This window comes from Macaca fascicularis, chromosome 17, assembly GCF_037993035.2.
Source record: "Macaca fascicularis isolate 582-1 chromosome 17, T2T-MFA8v1.1".
In the NCBI taxonomy this organism is placed as follows: domain Eukaryota; kingdom Metazoa; phylum Chordata; class Mammalia; order Primates; family Cercopithecidae; genus Macaca; species Macaca fascicularis.
Window position 1 is genome coordinate 10442015 of NC_088391.1, and position 17070 is coordinate 10459084.

The 17070-nt window shown below is 43.9% G+C and overlaps 1 protein-coding gene and 1 non-coding gene across 11 annotated transcripts in view; one reads left to right on the forward strand and one right to left on the reverse strand.

Moving 5' to 3' along the window:
* USPL1 (ubiquitin specific peptidase like 1) overlaps positions 1-2238 on the forward strand; it is a 39442-nt gene extending 37204 nt beyond the window's left edge. For 6 of the 10 annotated variants that reach the window (XM_005585584.5, XM_005585583.5, XM_005585586.5 and 3 more), the window contains one exon: positions 39-2238. In XM_005585584.5, coding sequence (XP_005585641.3) covers positions 39-1924 — 1886 coding nt within the window. In that variant the 3' untranslated portion in view covers positions 1925-2238. The remainder of the gene's footprint in view (positions 1-38) is intronic. The other 4 variants (XM_074021807.1, XM_074021809.1, XM_074021808.1 and 1 more) reach the window with 2 other exon arrangements.
* Positions 2239-15786: 13548 nt separating this feature from the next.
* On the reverse strand, positions 15787-15860 carry TRNAN-GUU (transfer RNA asparagine (anticodon GUU)). Its single transcript has one exon. It is a non-coding gene; the product is annotated as a tRNA-Asn (tRNA).
* Between the last annotated feature and the right edge of the window lie 1210 nt (positions 15861-17070).

Below are 17070 nucleotides of genomic sequence, written 5' to 3' on the forward strand. Positions count from 1 at the left end.
TTTGGATATCTAACTTTCACTTTTTTCCCATCCTCCAGGAAGTTGGCTGGAATGTGATGACTTAAAAGGCCCATGTTCTGAAAGGCACAAGAAATTTGAAGTTCCTGCTTCAGAGATACATATTGTTATCTGGGAAAGAAAAACATCCCAAGTGACAGATAAAGAAGCTGCCTGCCTTCCACTTAAAAAGACTAATGACCAACATGCTCTCGGTAATGAGAAACCAGTATCTTCAACATCGTGTTCTGTGGGTGATGCTGCCTCAGCTGAAACAGCCTCAGTAACTCACCCTAAAGATACATCAGTTGCCCCTCATACTTTTTCACAGGACACAGCTGTAACTCATGGAGATCATTTACTTTCAGGTCCAAAAGGTTTGGTTGACAATAATATTTTACCTTTGACACTTGAAGAAACTATCCAGAAAACAACCTCAGTTTCACAGTTAAATTCTGAAGCTTTCCTGTTAGAAAGTAAACCTGTAGCAGAAAATACAGGAATTCTCGAAACAAATACTTTGCCATCACAAGAATCACTAATGGCTTCTTCATTATCAGCTCCATGTCATGAAAAGCTTATCCCAGACCAATTTGTGGACATAAGTTTTCCATCCCGAGTTGTAAATACAAACATGCAGTCAGTACAGCTGAATACAAAAGACACTGTAAATACTAAATCTGTGAATAATACTGATGCTACTGGTCTTTTACAGGGAGTGAAGTCAGTAGAAATTGAGAAGGACGCTCAGTTACAACAATTCCTTACACCAAAAACCGAACAATTAAAACCAGAATACGTCACATCTCAGGTATCTAATTTGAAGAAAAAAGAAACTACAGCAGATTCTCAAACCACAACATCTAAGTCATTACAGAATCAGTCTCTGAAAGAAAATCAGAAGAAGCCATTTGTGGGAAGTTGGGTTAAAGGCTTAATAAGCAGGGGTGCTTCTTTTATGCCACTCTGTGTTTCAGCTCATAATAGAAACACTATAACTGATTTACAACCTTCAGTTAAAGGGGTAAATAATTTTGGTGGCTTTAAAACTAAAGGTATAAACCAGAAGGCCCGCCACGTATCCAAGAAAGCGCGTGGGAGTGCAGGTAAGCCTCCTCCCATCAGTAAGCCACCACCAGGCCCTCCATCGTCTAATGGCACAGCTGCCCACCCACATGCTCATGCTGCTTCAGAAGTTTTGGAAAAGTCTGGAAGCACCTCGTGTGGAGCTCAACTCAACCACAGTTCTCATGGAAATGGTCTTTCTCCAGCAAACCACGAAGACTTGGTGGAAGGTCAGATTCATAAACTCCGTCTAAAACTTCGTAAAAAGCTAAAGGCAGAAAAGAAGAAATTAGCTGCTCTTATGTCTTCCCCGCAAAGCAGAACAGTTCCAAGTGAAAATCTAGAACAGGTGCCCCAGGGTGGGTCTCCAAATGATTGTGAATCAATAGAGGACTTGTTAAATGAGCTACCATATCCAGTTGATACTGCCAGTGAGTCTGCATGCACCACTGTTGCTGGTGTTTCCTTGTATGGTAGTCAAACTCATGAAGAAATTTTAGCGGAATTATTGTCTCCTACAACTGTTTCAACAGAGCTGTCAGAAAATGGGGAAGGTGACTTTAGGTATTTGGGAATGGGAGATGGTCATATCCCACCACCAGTACCAAGTGAATTAAATGATGTTTCCCAGAACACACATCTGAGACAGGACCATAATTATTGTAGCCCCACCAAGAAAAATCCACGTGAAGTTCAGCCAGACTCTCTGACAAATAATGCCTGCGTTAGAACATTAAACTTGGAGAGTCCCATGAAGACTGATATTTTCGATGAGTTTTTTTCCTCCTCAGCATTAAGTGCTTTAGCAAATGACACATTAGACCTACCTCATTTTGATGAATATCTGTTTGAGAATTATTGAATTAATGCTTGTTAACTTTTTTTCATATAATATTTATTCTTAGAAGAACTTACTGTGTGTTCAGGTAGTGTTTATACACTGGACTTGTGTAATTACTTGTGTAATAACGATGAACAAAATGCAAGGTTTGACCTTTGGTTCTGCCCATGAAGCATGTAATCTGTCTTACAAATTAAAATCATTTAATGTGTTCTCCTTTTTGGTTTTATTTTGTTCTTGTTGAGAGTATGAGAATTTCAAAATGTTAAAGGTGAAAAGTGGCATCAGTTTCTGACAGTTTGTACAGTTGGATGCATTAAAGTTTTAGATTTGAAGTTTTGGTTATGTTAATGTTATGAGTGATCTTTGGGGTGGTTTTTCTTCTTCTGGAAACCTGTTGCTTTGCCCGTGGTGCCCGAGTTCTTGTCCTGCATCCAGGTATGCAGATGAAGGTGAAGTAGATGAAGAGAAGCTTTATCTAGTGTTAAAACAGCTCAGAAGGAGACCCACAGTGGGTAGCTCCCCTCTGTAGGCGGGCAAGCCATCCCTCAAGTGTTCAGCTCTTAGCAGAGAAAAGGCCCTGGAGAGAGTAACTCTTCTCAGCTCTCAGCAGAGAAAAAGCCCCGGAGAAGGTAGCTTGTGTTCACAGGCAGGTTGTCCAGAGGTCTGCTGCTCTCAGGAGAGAGGAGGCCCTGGAAAGGATAGCTTCTCTCCATAGGCAGGTAGTTCTGCTGTCTCTGCAGGTCTCTGAAGCGCTTAGCAGAGAGGGTATCTCCTCCCTGTTGCTGGTCATCCCACCCTCTGCTCAGCTGTGGCTGAGCCCAGGGCTTTTTATGGGCCTCTGTGGGGAGGAAGTACATACTGACTGGCCCATGGGTGGCCACAGGTGAGTCTAGAAAAGGCACCAGTTACCACTCCTGTAGGTGGGACTGGCAGCCTGGCCCCCAGCCCTCAGGCCCTCCCTGTTCGTGGCTTCTAGGTTCCCCCACTGCTTTGATCCAAGAGCCGCTGCCAGCAGCAGGGAGAAGCCAAGCAGTGGGGACACGCGCTTCCTAACCTGCAAAAGCAGGCCCCCAAAAGTGCAGGGATGCCTGAGTCTGCAGCCGCACCCAGGAGGGCGGGGATCCTGCCTGCTCCAGGGAACGGGCGGCCCCAGCCATGCCTGGCTGCTGCAGCTGGAATGATAGCAGGCTGGCTGGAGCACCTGCCACCATCATTAGTTCAAGAGTTCATGCAAATTTAAGTTGTATACGGTATACGAATGTACGACAGTTTTCCTTACGGTTGTGTGACCTTCTATAAGAGCCTGCACCTGTTTGTTATACCAGTAGAGTGCTGTGGAATGTAAACTTTCCCTATATCACTTATCTCCTTTATCTCTTCATGCAGAGGAGGGCAGGAAACCTTATTACTTGAACTTTAGTAATGTTAAGTGATCAATAAATCTATAAATAAATCGATAACAGAAAAAAGTTACCTATTTTTGGGATGATGTACAAAAAGTTTACATGTTATCACAAATACCATCTTTCTTCCCAAGACATTTACTTCTGTAACCAACGTGGGACACCATCTCACAGTTGTATTTTGGGAGAGAATAATAACCAGTGCTTATAAGGCTTGTTGTATGTTGGTTGTTAGATAGATGTTATTTCGTTTAGACCTCAACATTCCTGTGAGTGACATACTTTTATCACATCTTACAGATAAGGAGACTATACTTATTCAGTTGTGGAGCTGAGATTGAGTAGAGTGGCTACCATAGCATTTGAGTGCTGAGCTTACCAATATATGTTCCACTCCTCAGGCTTCATTTAAAGTAGGATGCCCAAACAGCACCACCGCCCTAGAGACTGGAGTTAACAGCAGTACTTACTGAGGTTTAAGCCTGGCAGCCAGTGTCTTTGCAGTAAAATTATTTGCTAGGGACTCAGTACTTCATAATTTGTCAAATTTACTCCTAAACTTCCGTGTTTATTTATTTATTTATTTATTTCTGACAAAAGTAGTGCATATTGTCAAGGAAAAACTAGGAAAATACAAAAAAAAAAGATTTTTGAATACTTAGTGATGGCGACTACAAACATGTTCCTATTTTATGCATATAGACTTTAAATAAAAGTGAGATCCTATTGTATCTGTTTTTATGGATAACCATTGTTTCACTAATGTTTTAAAATTCTGAGGTCATTTATACTGTCTTGCCATTGTTAATTGCAGCAGGTATCCTTGTTGATACATTTTTGCATGGATCCAAGTTTCGTTTTCCAGGAGTGGAGTTGCTTGGTCAAGGGAAATGCACATTTAAGGTTTTTTGATGATTGCATGACTGACTTCCCTGGGCCGTCGCCAACACTAGGTAGTAGTATTGAGAGGAGGGGGGAACCAACCCTGGCTGCTCCATGATTACCAGTGAGCCTGAACATTTTCTATAACTATTGTCCACTTGAGTTTTTTGTGTGTGGGGGGGGGGCGGGTGGTAGAGGAGGATTTAAGAATTGCCCATCCTTTGCTTGTACTAATTATCTTTTCAACAAATATTTCTAGATTACTGCTAAGGACCAAGCACTGTTATAAACCTGAGATAAGGCAGTACACTAGAAGGAAATCCTTGCTCCTTTTGAGTTTGCCTTCCAAAGATGGAGATCAATATATAATGTTAGATGGTAATAGGAGATACATACAGTTGACTTGTGTCGTTTTTAGTAGTTACGGTCAATAAAGTCGCCTTGAACACTGAATTAGCATAAACTGAAATACTGTTCCTAGGAGAAACAGGTTCCTGCTACCCTGTGGTCATGACATTTTTGTCAAACAATCACTATATAAGCTTTTTTGTTTCTGTTTAAAGACGTTATTTGATCTATATGGTTGATTCTTTCCATTAACATGGCCAACAGCACTGTAACTCAGCCTGAACAAAGCTTATCTAACACATGATATTCTCCACAAGGCACACCATAGCCTCAGGAACACTAAACAGCACTTCAGCACTGCACTTGAGGACGTTTTAAAAACAGTGAAATCAAAAAGCACACAAAAAAATGCAACAATAACAAAAAGACAGTAAATAGCCACCGCCGCCCCCCCGCCCGCCCAAAATACACTTGTTTACAGTGTGAACTGAAAGAGGAGGGTGGAGTATTGACTCGTTTGACCTCAGCTGGAAATGTGCACGTCATGTGACTCAAATTTTTCTCTGTTCTGTGCATGCATGTCCACAAATGACCACAAGAAGCACTGAAAGCATTGATTTTTAGGGTTACAAATTAATTTTAGCAAGTAGAATTCACAAATATGGAATCTGTGAGTAACGAGGACTGATTCTTATCATGTCAGATGGCGCTAAATACTACGGAGAAGAGGAGTGGATGAGAGGGAGAAGTATTTTAGACTAGGTAGACTTGGAAGGTTTCTTGGAGGTGGGTGACGTTTGAGAAGAGGCTTCAATCAAGTTACGGAGTTCACTATGTGATTGCGGGAAGAGCGTTCCAGGAGAGCAAAAGTCGTGAAGAGTGAGTGTTAGGCATGTGTCTGGTCTGGTTGGGCTGTTATAACAAAATACCTTAGACTGGGTAAAAATGTATAAATAATAGAAGTGTGTTGCTTACAGTTCTGGAAGCTGGCAAGTCCAAGATCAAGGTATCAGCACATTCTGGTGAAAGCTGCTCTGCTTCCTGGCTGGTTCCTCTCACTGTGTCCTCACGTGGCGTAAGAGGGGCACAGAGCTCTTAATGTCACTGTCTCCCCAGTGGCCCCATCTCTTAGCACTGTTGGATTGGGGACTTAGACTTCACTAATTTTGGGGGAACACAAACATTGAGACCACAGCAGCGTGACTGAGGACAAGGAAGAGGCCAGTGTGGTTGAGCAGAGTGATCAGGGAAGGAGAGTTAGGACATGAGTAAAGAGGCTGGCAGACACCAGATCTTATGTGGCTTTGTAGGCCATAGTGAGGACTTTGTCTAAGCTGAGAATAACCTCAGGAAAGTTTCAGGCAAGAGGGTAACATGGTCTGGTCTGGGTTTTAAAAGGATCACTGAAATGGGGAGACTGTCTGCAGATGGTCTGAATAGGAGTCCTAGTCTATTACAATGTCCTTGGAGTTTAGGGTGGTAACTGGAGGTGTTCAAGAGTAGTTGGATCATTGTTGCATTTCAGAAGTAGAGCCAACACGATGTGTGCATTGGCTGTGAGGTAGAAGAGGAGTCAAAATGAATTCCAGGTTTTACTGACTGAGCAAATGTGCTATTTCCTGAGATGGGTCAGATTTGGGAAGGAGAATTTAAAGGGGATAAGATAATCCCATTTGGAGTGTGTTAAGTGTGAGATTCCTATTTGACTTCCAAGTGGAGATGATTTAATAGGAAGATAGATCTGCAACACGAGATCAGCAGAGAGGGACACACTGGAGATAGCCATTTGGGAATTAGGAGTGTGTGGATCATAGTATAGGATGGGGTCATTAGGGACTTAAAACAGCTCTGGAGAACAAAAATAGGGCCTTGATCTTGGACTTCCTGGTTTATAGAACTGTGAGCAACATATATATGTGTGTGTGTGTGTGTGTGTGTGTGTGTATATATATATATTTTTTTTTTTTTTTTTTGGAGACAGATTCTTGCTCTGTCATCCAGGCTGGAGTGTAATGGCATGATCTCGGCTCACTGCAACCTCCACTTCATGATTCAAGCAATTCTGGTGCCTAAGCGTCCCAAGTGGTTGGGAGTACAGGCGTACGCCACGCCCGACTAATTTCTGTATTTTTGGTAGAGACGGGGTTTTGCCATGTTGGCCAGGCTGGTCTCAAACTCCTGACCTCAAGTGATCTGCCCACCTTGGCCTCCCAAAGTTCTCGGATTATAGGCATGAGCCACCATGCCCAGCCTAAATTTCTAATATGTATAAATTATCCGGTCTGAGATATTTTGTGATAGCAGCCCAAGCAGACCAAGGCAAAGGCCAAGCACACTTCCTCCTCCTGACTTCTGCTCTTGTGGAATGTTTCTCCGTTAGTCACATGGTTGCCTGCCTAGCTTCATTCAATAGGAGTGTGGTGCCCTGAAAATACAAGGAAGAATGCTTTTCTTTTCTTTTTTTTAATGGAAGGGATGATTATCTGTCAGAAGCTGCTGAAGAAGAGTAATAGGAGGACTGAGAATTGGCCACTGGCTCTGGCAATAGGGAAGTCCCCGCTAACTCCACATGAACAGTTTCACATGAACAAGTGTGAGTGGGCTCAAGAGAAGGGATGGTGAGAAAGTGGAGCTATGGACTCACTGTTGAAACATTTTCTGGTGCCTCGTGGGGCAATGTGAGGTCAAGGTTTTTGTTACTGTTCTGAAGATGGGAGAGGCTGATGCATGGATGTTGTAGTGAGAGAAGGGGCACTTGCGGGAGGAAACTTCTCCAGGGATGGGATCCAGTGTCTAAGAGGAGGTGGTGTGACCCTAAGAGCTAGAAAAATTATTTTATTAATAGGAAAGACAAAGTACTTAGGCTCAGATGCTAGGAGATTTGCTGATAAAAGAATGAGAAAGGTCTCTTCTGATTATTAGGGAAATAAATGGATCATCAGCTGAGGGTATGAGGGGAGGAGGAGTTGAACATGGAGGAAGACAGGTATGAAACACTGGTCTCAGAATGGAGAGCTAATTGAATAGGGACATACAGTGGGCTTGCTAAGCTGTGCGGAGAGCCCATGGGAAGTTTATGGTCATCAATTTAATGGACACCAGCTAAGATGGTGGTTTGTTTTCCTCCAGTCATATTAAACTGCTCAGGTGCAGGACAGAGAGAGTAAGTGTGAAGTTAGTTTCAGCCAGCGTAGAGGAATTGTCAGGCAAATGGGACAAGGAGATAGAGGAGAAAAGGAATTAAAGCTTCCTGCAAGGGTAATGATTGTAGGGATGGATAAGTAAGGAACACAGGAAGTGGCTGTCTGCTGAGTGGTGGCAGAGCTCAGTGGATTGGAGCAAGGTTCAAAGAATGGCAGAGAGGCACTTGTGGAGGAAGTAAGCTGGCTAGAAAGTAGTGTGCTTGAAATTAAGCTTCCAGAGATAGCAAGGTTGCAGGTGATGACAAAGTCGGAAGTACGACAAGGAAACTGCAGGGCCAGAGTTGGCAAGAATTTGTGGAAAATGAGGAGAAAGAGGCACCAAGAGGTCAGGATGGCACATGGGTTGTCTCTGTGCAAGTCAAAGTCATCTAAATGGCAGCAGTGGCCCTAGCAGAAAGAAATATACAGTGAACCAAAGCAAAAACCCTCAAGGACAGGCAGAATGCCATGAAAACAGCAGATGACAGCCAAAGGAGCAGGGCAGGGGTTCAGTCCAAAGTGCTTCAGAGCCACTGCAGGGTTGAGTGGGCAGGGGAAGGAGTGGCTGAAATGGCAACAGGGAAGAACCTCTCTCATCTCCAGTCCCAATAGTATGTGGAATGTGGGAGATAAGACAGCCACCACTGACCAGGGCCGTAGAGGGACATTCAGCGAATATTCAGGTTCCACTTAGCACGAGGGCAGGGAGGGAACTGTTGGCAGAAAAAATCTGGGACAGTGGGATTAAGGACAGACCACACATTCCAAAAGGTACCACGGGAGGGTCAGTGGGCGAGGTTAGGTCTAGGCTTCAATTTCTGGGAGGTTCAGTCTTCACAGGGTGACAGAGATCAACAAGAGTGCAGCTTAGGCCGGGTGCAGTGGCTCATGCCTGTAGTCTCAGCACTTTGAGAGGCCAAGGCAGGCGGATTGCTTGAAGCCAGGAGTTGGAGACCAGTCTGACCAACACGGCGAAACCCTATCGCTACGAAAAATACAAAAATCAACCGGGGGTAGTGGTGTGCGCCTGTAGTCCCAGCTACTCGGGAGGCTGAGGCAAGAGAATCACTTGAACCTGGGAGGCGGAGGTTGCAGTGAGCTGAGATCGTGCCACTGCACGCCAGCCTGGGCGACAGAGTGAGACCCTGTCTCAAAAACAACAGCAACAACAAAGAAAAGAGTGCAGCTTATGACGGGTCTCCTGGTGAAAGGGTTTTTGGGATTCACCTGCCTCTCAAAGTGCTGGGACTATGGGCTGAGCCACCACACCCAGGCGGGGGAGGTGAGTTCTAATTGTTGTATCTCTCTTGGGATTGGCCTCCTGGGCAGTTTAAAGGGCAAGGCAAGGAATCTTTTGAAGAAAGAGACTGGGGGTAGGGTGTGTCTGAACAAGAAGTGTGAGAAGCTCTGTGGGCCTACCTTCAGACTTGGGGTCCTTGAAATGGGATCTCATTTATAACAGCTCTAGGTGTAACGATATTAAATCTTCTCTGTCATTTGGCAGTTTTGGTTTATGCTTGATCATCATTTTTAATGTTTCATCATGTAGAAGTTTAATCTTATTTCACATTCTTTTCCTTCTGGCATCATGTTTTTTAGCAAGATTGTTTCCACCAAAAAAAAATATGTATCTTCTAATGAAACTACGTTTCTTTTTTTTCCTTTGCTTTCTCTTTTGGTGTATGAATCTTTAATTATTTGTAATGTATTTTGATGTGTAACATTGAAGTTTCTATTTTGTACTATTTTTTCCCCAAATAGTAAACTTATTGTTCAAATACTTATTGAACAACCTTCACTATTCTTTAACCATTTAGAATACACCATTCACATATCTTTCATACTACATTTAATAACTTTTTTAAATTTAAAAACATTTATTCTACTGATGTATTTATTTTGAGACCAGGTTATGAAACTGGCTAATTTTTGTGTTTTTGGTAAATACTGAAATTCATTATGTTGCCAAGGCTGGTTTCGAACTCCTGGGCTCAAGCAATCTGCCCGCCTTGGCCTCTCAAAGTGCTGGGATTACAACTGTGACCCACCACACCCAGCCAACAAATGTTATTTGTTATTACATTTAATTCCCATAGTATGTTGAAATTATCAGGGAAAAAATTTCAGTGATCTATTATTGAATGCCAAATTAAAAATGTAAATACAATGATTCAATAACATTTTTTCAGAAGAAAAAAGGCCAGGAGGAAGGTCTATTATGTTTTAGCCAAACTTTCATCCACCTAACATATCACAGTCATGCACTGTGTAAGTCAGGAAAAGAGTAAGAAAAGTAAAAGATACAATTGATCAGAGAGTTTTGCTGGATACTATAGAAGAAATCAACACAAAATGGAACAGCCTCTTCAAGCTTAGAGTCAGAGGCTGTAACCCAAAAGACTATAGTCAGAGGCCATAGGGCCAAAACACATGCGTTATGGTGTTGGAGGAAGAGGATGCTTTGGGAGTTCATGGTAGAAGAGGCGGAACCAATCTAGTGGATTAAAGAAAGTAGCCCAAAGTTACATTAAACTAACGACTAAATTCTGAGCTGTTTTCAGAGGCAATGCCTGTTTGGGCACCGCTGCCACGTGTAAAGAGTCACCCATGGTTTGTGGACTCTGAACAGGCCTGGGCAGTGAACATATCTGGCACTGTTTCTCTGTCTGTTTTAGCTGTATTGAGTAAAATTTAAAGAGACCATTATTTTACTCCTGCCCTAGGCCCAAAGAACAGACCAAACCTGAATGGCTTCACTTGTCCTAGGTGCTATGTACTCAAATTGAACTTTAAAACAGGTCGGTTTTTCAAAAAAAAGCATAAGATTCACAGCAACCAGTTAGAAGAGGCCCAGTCAACCTGAGCCAGCATGATGAGGCTCTTCTGCTGTAATCCTACAAGGAAAGAAACTCTGAAATGACCAATCTACTTTTATTCTTGGTTTCTGCTTTCTTTGGTCTATTTCTGCCTACGAAACCTATCTCCTCTGCTCAGCTCACTGAAGTACCCTTCTATTTATAGATGGGATGCTGCCCAACTCATGTATCACTAGTAAAAGCCAATTAAATTATTACACTCGATTTGTTGGAATTTTGCTGTTTTGACAGCTTTTCAAAGACACCAAGAGGTTCACATCCCTATTTCCCCAGCCAGTGTTCCCTCAGGGAACCACGGAAGAAGCAAGGGCGGCTGAAAGCCCGTTAGGATGCTTCTAAGTACCGCACATCCATGAAAAGGCACTTACTAACATTTGCAGGATAGCAAAGCACTGCAGCGACGATAAATCTGGTATTGGAGAAGTTCAAAATAATCAGTAGATTAACACAGAAGCCAGAGCTCCTAGGGAGAAAAGGAACCCTATGGAATACTGCAAATCTGAAAGCGAACATGCATTTCCTGTTTAGGTAGCGCAAGCATGTAAAAGCTTGGTAAAGTATCCTTCTTGCCAGCTTTCTCTTTCTTACAAGCCCTTTTACTGGGCTGGGAGGCTGATAGTATCTAAATATGCTGAGGAGGTTCAAGTGTCTCCACAACTCACCTGAGAGTGAATGCTCCCCTCGGCCCTAAGGCAATATAAACCAGCCCTGTTCGACAGGATAGCGAAATGTTTGCAGTTGTAAACTGGTGTCCCATTGGTTGTGGTGCTTGTGGTGTAAAGAATCCCTGTGCTTGGTAATTAATAGAGAAATTCTATATTTTAAACTTCAGTTCTATATTGGCTCTTATCCATGGCAGATTTTCACCTATGTGATTATTTATTTATTTATTTATTTTGAGCCAGAGTCTCCCTTTGTCACCCAAGCTGGAGTGCAGTGGTGCAATCTTGGTTCACTGCAGCCTCTGCCTCTTGGGCTCAAGCAATTCTGCCTCAGCCTCCCGAGTAACTGGGACTGCAGGTGCACGCCGCCATGCCGGGCTAATTTTTTGTATTTTAGTAGAGACAGGGCTCTACTGGTCTTGAATTTCTGAGCTTAGGCAATCCGCCCGCCTTGGCCTCCCAAAGTGCTGGTATTACAGGTGTGAGCCACCGTGCCTGGCCCTATGTGATATTTATTACAGTGAATTCCAATGATCAGACCTATAGTCAAGTATAAGTGAATATATCATTCAATTAAGTATAAACCATCATTATGCTCATATTCACACATATGATAATATGCTCAGTTTATTGCTAAGGTAATTCAGAATCTCTTTATTTTGAAGTGTTCATTTGATATACCTGTTTGGGAATAACTAGTTTGTCATCTTTGACAGACAGTAATTTTTGTTGTTTTCCTTTTACTAAAAAAGCATGGTGAAAAATGGCTCCATTTCTGTGAGAGGTAACTAAAATATGGCAATTTGCTGGGTGTCATTAAAGTAACTCACAAGGAAAAAAAATGCAAATTGGTATCTGCTGATGGAGTAAATCTCTGTGCAAGTGACTCTGAAAGGATCAATATATTAAAGCCCTTCCCAGCTGGTCATTCCAGATTGTAACAATAAAGCATTAAGTGTTAAAACCTCAAGGTAGCTTTTTTTTTTGTCCCCTTTATTACTAATTTTATAGACCTACTTAATCACTAAGCCAAAAAAAAAAAAAAAAATCAAACTTGTTTCTCTTTGTGACTTGTCAATAGTATGAAACTATTCTGGTTTTTAATTTTTGTGTTACCTTAAAGTCTCCGGTTTAGTCATTTTTCTGTACCTAAACACTTCGGATTTGACATGCTTTGTGGCCTTTGTCAGTAGTTAGAATGTAAATCCAATAAATAAAGTAAAAGCCAGGTCTTCAAAATCTGGGGCCAAGAACTCTGCTTTAGAGGGCCTGTGACTCTCTCGGACGCTGTGAACAAAATCTCATCTCTGAATATGGATATTTTAGGGAGAGGGTCTTTAGGTTGTCATTTGGATTTTCACAGCGCTCCATGTACCCAGAAGGTAGTCTCTTGGGCAATTTGACTTCAATAAATGAAGTTTCACTGAAACCTAAAATGAAATCTCACTGAAAAACAAAAACCAATGAAAGATGCTTTTTTATGGATTAAAAACAAAACAAAACAAAAAACACCTCAAAGCCAAAGATTCTTTCTGAAATCAGGTTCTAGGTTCCAGAGCAACTCCATGGTAGGGAATCAGCGGCATGGAATGTAAGCTAAGAGTTTGGACAATTTGTAATATTTATTCCTAGGTTTCTTTAAGACCCTTTCAGATTTTGAATTCCTATTAGTAGCGTCAGCCAGGCTCTAAATGTAAGCATCACCGTAGACACCTCCCTCCTGCTGCCGCCCCCAAGACTTGCCCAATTTTGCCTTGAATTTCACCCACACTGCCTTCTCCAGGCCCATTTGAGCCCAGAGCCTCGTTGCACCTCCTTGGAAATATAATTTCCTCCTAACTAGTCTCTGATCTACTATTTCCCCTACACTGTTGCCACACCAATCACCTAAAATAATATATTTCATTCTACCCTGAAATAGAAACCTCTAATAAGTTACTCGCTTCCTTGATGGAGTAAAGTAAGCCACATCCTAGGTATTCAAGCACCTTCCAGGAGCTAAGAACATTTCCCCTGCACCTTCTTGAAGTACACTTGTCCTATGTACTGGTTATGTTCATTTCTTGCCCCCTACTCTCATTTTGTCTCAAATTTTCCTTGGCCTTAAATGGCTCTCGCCTGCCTGTCCACATCTCTCAGGGTTGTTTCAAATCTTCCGTGAAGACTCACAGCCCCAGTCCATGTTGGCCGCTTACTTCGCGGCCTGTGAACATTATTCTGTGGCTGACTTGCTGACACTCCATCAGATGCATTTTTATCTGGTTGTCCATCTGTGAACCATACCCTGAGAAGGCAGAGAGTGCCTCTGCACTGAGCATGTGCTAGGGGACAGGTCTGTGCTAGAGAGGCAAGCACTGCGAATGAAGAACGGGTCCCTACCCTCAAGGAGTTCGTATCTCAGTGGAGGTGACTAGCAGCTCACTATTTCTGGGGGTTGTGGTGACTGCTGGGAGAAGGGGTGTCTATGTCAGATCGAAGCAGCATCGGGGAAGTTCCCTGAGAAGGTGATGTCTCAGTGGATGTCTCCCAGGTAAGTGGGGCAGAGGTGGAGAAGGGCAGAGCAAGGAGAGGCATCTAAGTGGGGCGTGTAAGCCTGCATGGGTCATTCAGGGAACCCTTGGTAACTGCATGTAACTGTGTGAAGCTTTCATGAAGGAACATGGTAGGACCATACAAGTCCTTTTGCTAAGCTCAAGAATTTGAAATGTATCCTGAAGGAAATCCCTTGGAGCCTAAAAATGATCATTTATAACAGAAGATGATCTCTGCCCCCGAGGAGCTTGTCGCCTAGGGTAAATATATTCAGCTTCAAAGTGGAAGGGCATGTTTTCTAAGTCCCTGTAATTGTAGTGATAGCAAATATTATGCCCTGCATCTGGAAATGTGAAACTAGGTTTGAACAAATTTGAACAAATTTGAACAAATACATTATCTTATGACCTAATTTCTCCTCATTGTGTTGTTTCCACTATAAGCTACCCAGAAGTGTAGATAGGACGTTTGGAATTTGATGGGCATCAGAAAGATTCCTACCTAGGAACTTTTTTTTTTTTTTTTTTTTTTTCTCTGAGACGGAGCCTTGCTGTGTCATCCAGGCTGGAGTGCAGTGGCGCAATCTCAGCTCACTGCAAGCTCCGCCTCCTGGGTTCACGCCATTCTTCTGCCTTGGCCTCCCGAGTAGCTGGGACTACAGGCACCCACCACCACGACCGGCCAACTTCCTGTATTTTCTGGTAGAGACGGGGTTTCACCATGTTAGCCAGCATGGTCTCGATCTTCTGACCTCGTGATCTGCCCGCCTTGGCCTCCCAAAGTGCTGGGATTACAGGTGTGAGTCACCGCGCCCGGCCTGCCTGTCTAATTTTTATATTTTTAATAGAGGCAGGGTTTCACTATGTTAGCCAGGCTGGTCTTGAACTCCTGACCTGGTGATCCGCCCACCTCGGCCTCCCAAAGTACTGGGATTACAGGTGTAAGCCACCGCGTCCGGCCTCCAAGAAAATTTTTGAGAGCCACTTTTTCTGTTGCCTGGAATTCCACCGTAAGCACAACGTTGTGTCTCCTTCTCCAGGGCTACTAACTAAACAACAGAGGGTATTGTGTTATCAACAATTACTTGATTGATAACTATCAGCAAACATTTGCCAAGGCATTCCCTTAAAGACAGCCTAGTGACTCTGTTAACTACTCTTTCTTCCAGGCCTCTAAATTCTGTTGGAGGTAAGTAGATCCCAGAGACAAAGCACCGACTATAGGACCTGAATCTTGGTAGAGATAAATTAAATCATCATGTGATCATATTGTATGTGTTTCTATCTTTACTTAAAGTCTTATGTGAATATTCTGCTTGAAAAATATGTGTCCTCTGTTAGACCAGAGTTGAAAATATGTCATTCAAGAGCTTGTAACAGGAATCTGTACAATTTCTGCTGGAGTTTAATTTCAGGGTTAATTCTGTCAGCAATCTAAGGTAAACAGTAACATTTTTCCCTAGATTTAAATCCATTGTCCAAAAGCTGTAACAGATCTTAACTGAATAAATAGTTTCTTAAGATGGTAAGCTTCCATATGCTTTAAAATGACTCCTCTACACGTTTTCATCTGGAAGGCTGCTCATGCTTTTGGAAGGCATGTCTTAAATAACTACACTTGCTTTTCGGTGGTGCCAGATTTTTCTGAGAGTCACCAATGGAATTTATAAATTCACAGGTCAATGAGCAATTGAGTTGATGTTTTGCTATTTCAAAGACTGCCGTTTGTGAGCGTTGTTGGGAAGGCCTCCTGAAGCAAACGTGCAAGTTTCCCTTGGATAAGTGGTAGGAAGAGAATTGCCAAACCATGGCTTGCAGTGCAGACACAGCCTTTCCCTTGGGCCCAGCCACTAGGCACCACACATTAAGAGGATATTTGTCTCTCCTTGTCCTAGACACGTTGTAGCGTCATGCTCCTATTCGATTAAAAATCTCACTATTGCAGTTTTAAAATGAACCATCTCGTAAATACTGTCTCGGGAAAAGAGGCACTGGCCGTCCCTGGGTGGGCTTGAACCACCAACCTTTCGGTTAACAGCCGAACGCGCTAACCGATTGCGCCACAGAGACCCAGTTGCTCAGACCTCGCCGCGGTGTGTACAGATTTCCGCGGAGCCGGCAGCGGCTTTCGCCACCCTCGGCGTCGCCACCCCAAGCACTGTCAGAGCAGCGGCGGGGCGCGCCGAGGAGGCGGCGGAAGCGGCCGAGGTGCCCGGCGGCCGTCGCGAGGGAAGAGGCCGAGCCCCGGCGCGAGGGAGCGGGGGGGGCGAGGCCGCGTGACCCGGGGCTTCTCTGGGGACGAAGCGCGCCCCTGGTGGCTGCAGCGGCCAGTGGTCCGCGGCCGGCCCGGACTCGGCAATGGCTGCGCGCTGTGCCTGCTCTGCGGCGGGCACCCAGCCGGCCGGGCGCGCCACCAGTAACCGGGGACCCAGGGGAGAACCTGCCAAAGGGAGCAGGTCACACGGACAGAATACGACACGCTTCGAGGGAAGAACCACGTGCTGTACAGGTTGAAAGGATGGAGCATCACGTCCGCTTAGGCCCCAGACTTCGGGGGCCTAACCCTTTTTCTGGGTTGCTGCTGTTGTCCCTTCTCCTTAGACAGTTTTTCATCTCATCACCTCTCACCCCATAAAATGCAACGAACATAGATAGGCTGTGTATCGGTGTATACTGTATGTATATCTGTGCTTCGTACATAAAAGAATAAAGATTTTTGCCACCTCCTAAGAACCAATTCGCACTCCATTTTGGGGGATATGGCCTCCGTTGAAAATGCATGGTATAGGGGACATCAAAAAAGCCTTAGAGAGGGAGTGGCAATTAAGATAGCCTTTCAGTTTGAAATGGCCATTAAAGGCTTCTCCTTTTCCCTGACTTCTGAATTTTTTTTTTTTTTTTTTGAATCAGAGTCTTGCCCCGTTGCTGGAGTGCAACGCCGCGATCTCGGCTCACTGCAACCTCCGCCTCCCGGGTTCGAGCGATTCTCCTGCCTCAGCCTCCCTAGTAGTTGGGATTACAGGCACCTGCCAGCCACCACGCTCAGTTAATTTTTGTGTTTTTAGTAGAGACGGGGTTTCGCCATGCTGGCCAGGCTGGTCTCGAACTCCTGACCTCGTGATCCGCCCACCTCGGCCTCCCAAAGTGCTGGGATTCCATTACGGGCGTGAGCCACCGTGCCCCGCCAATATTTTTAGGCACACAGTTCAGTGGCACTAAGTACATTCACATGGTTATGCAACTGTCACCGCCATCCATTTCCAGAACCTTTTCATCTTCC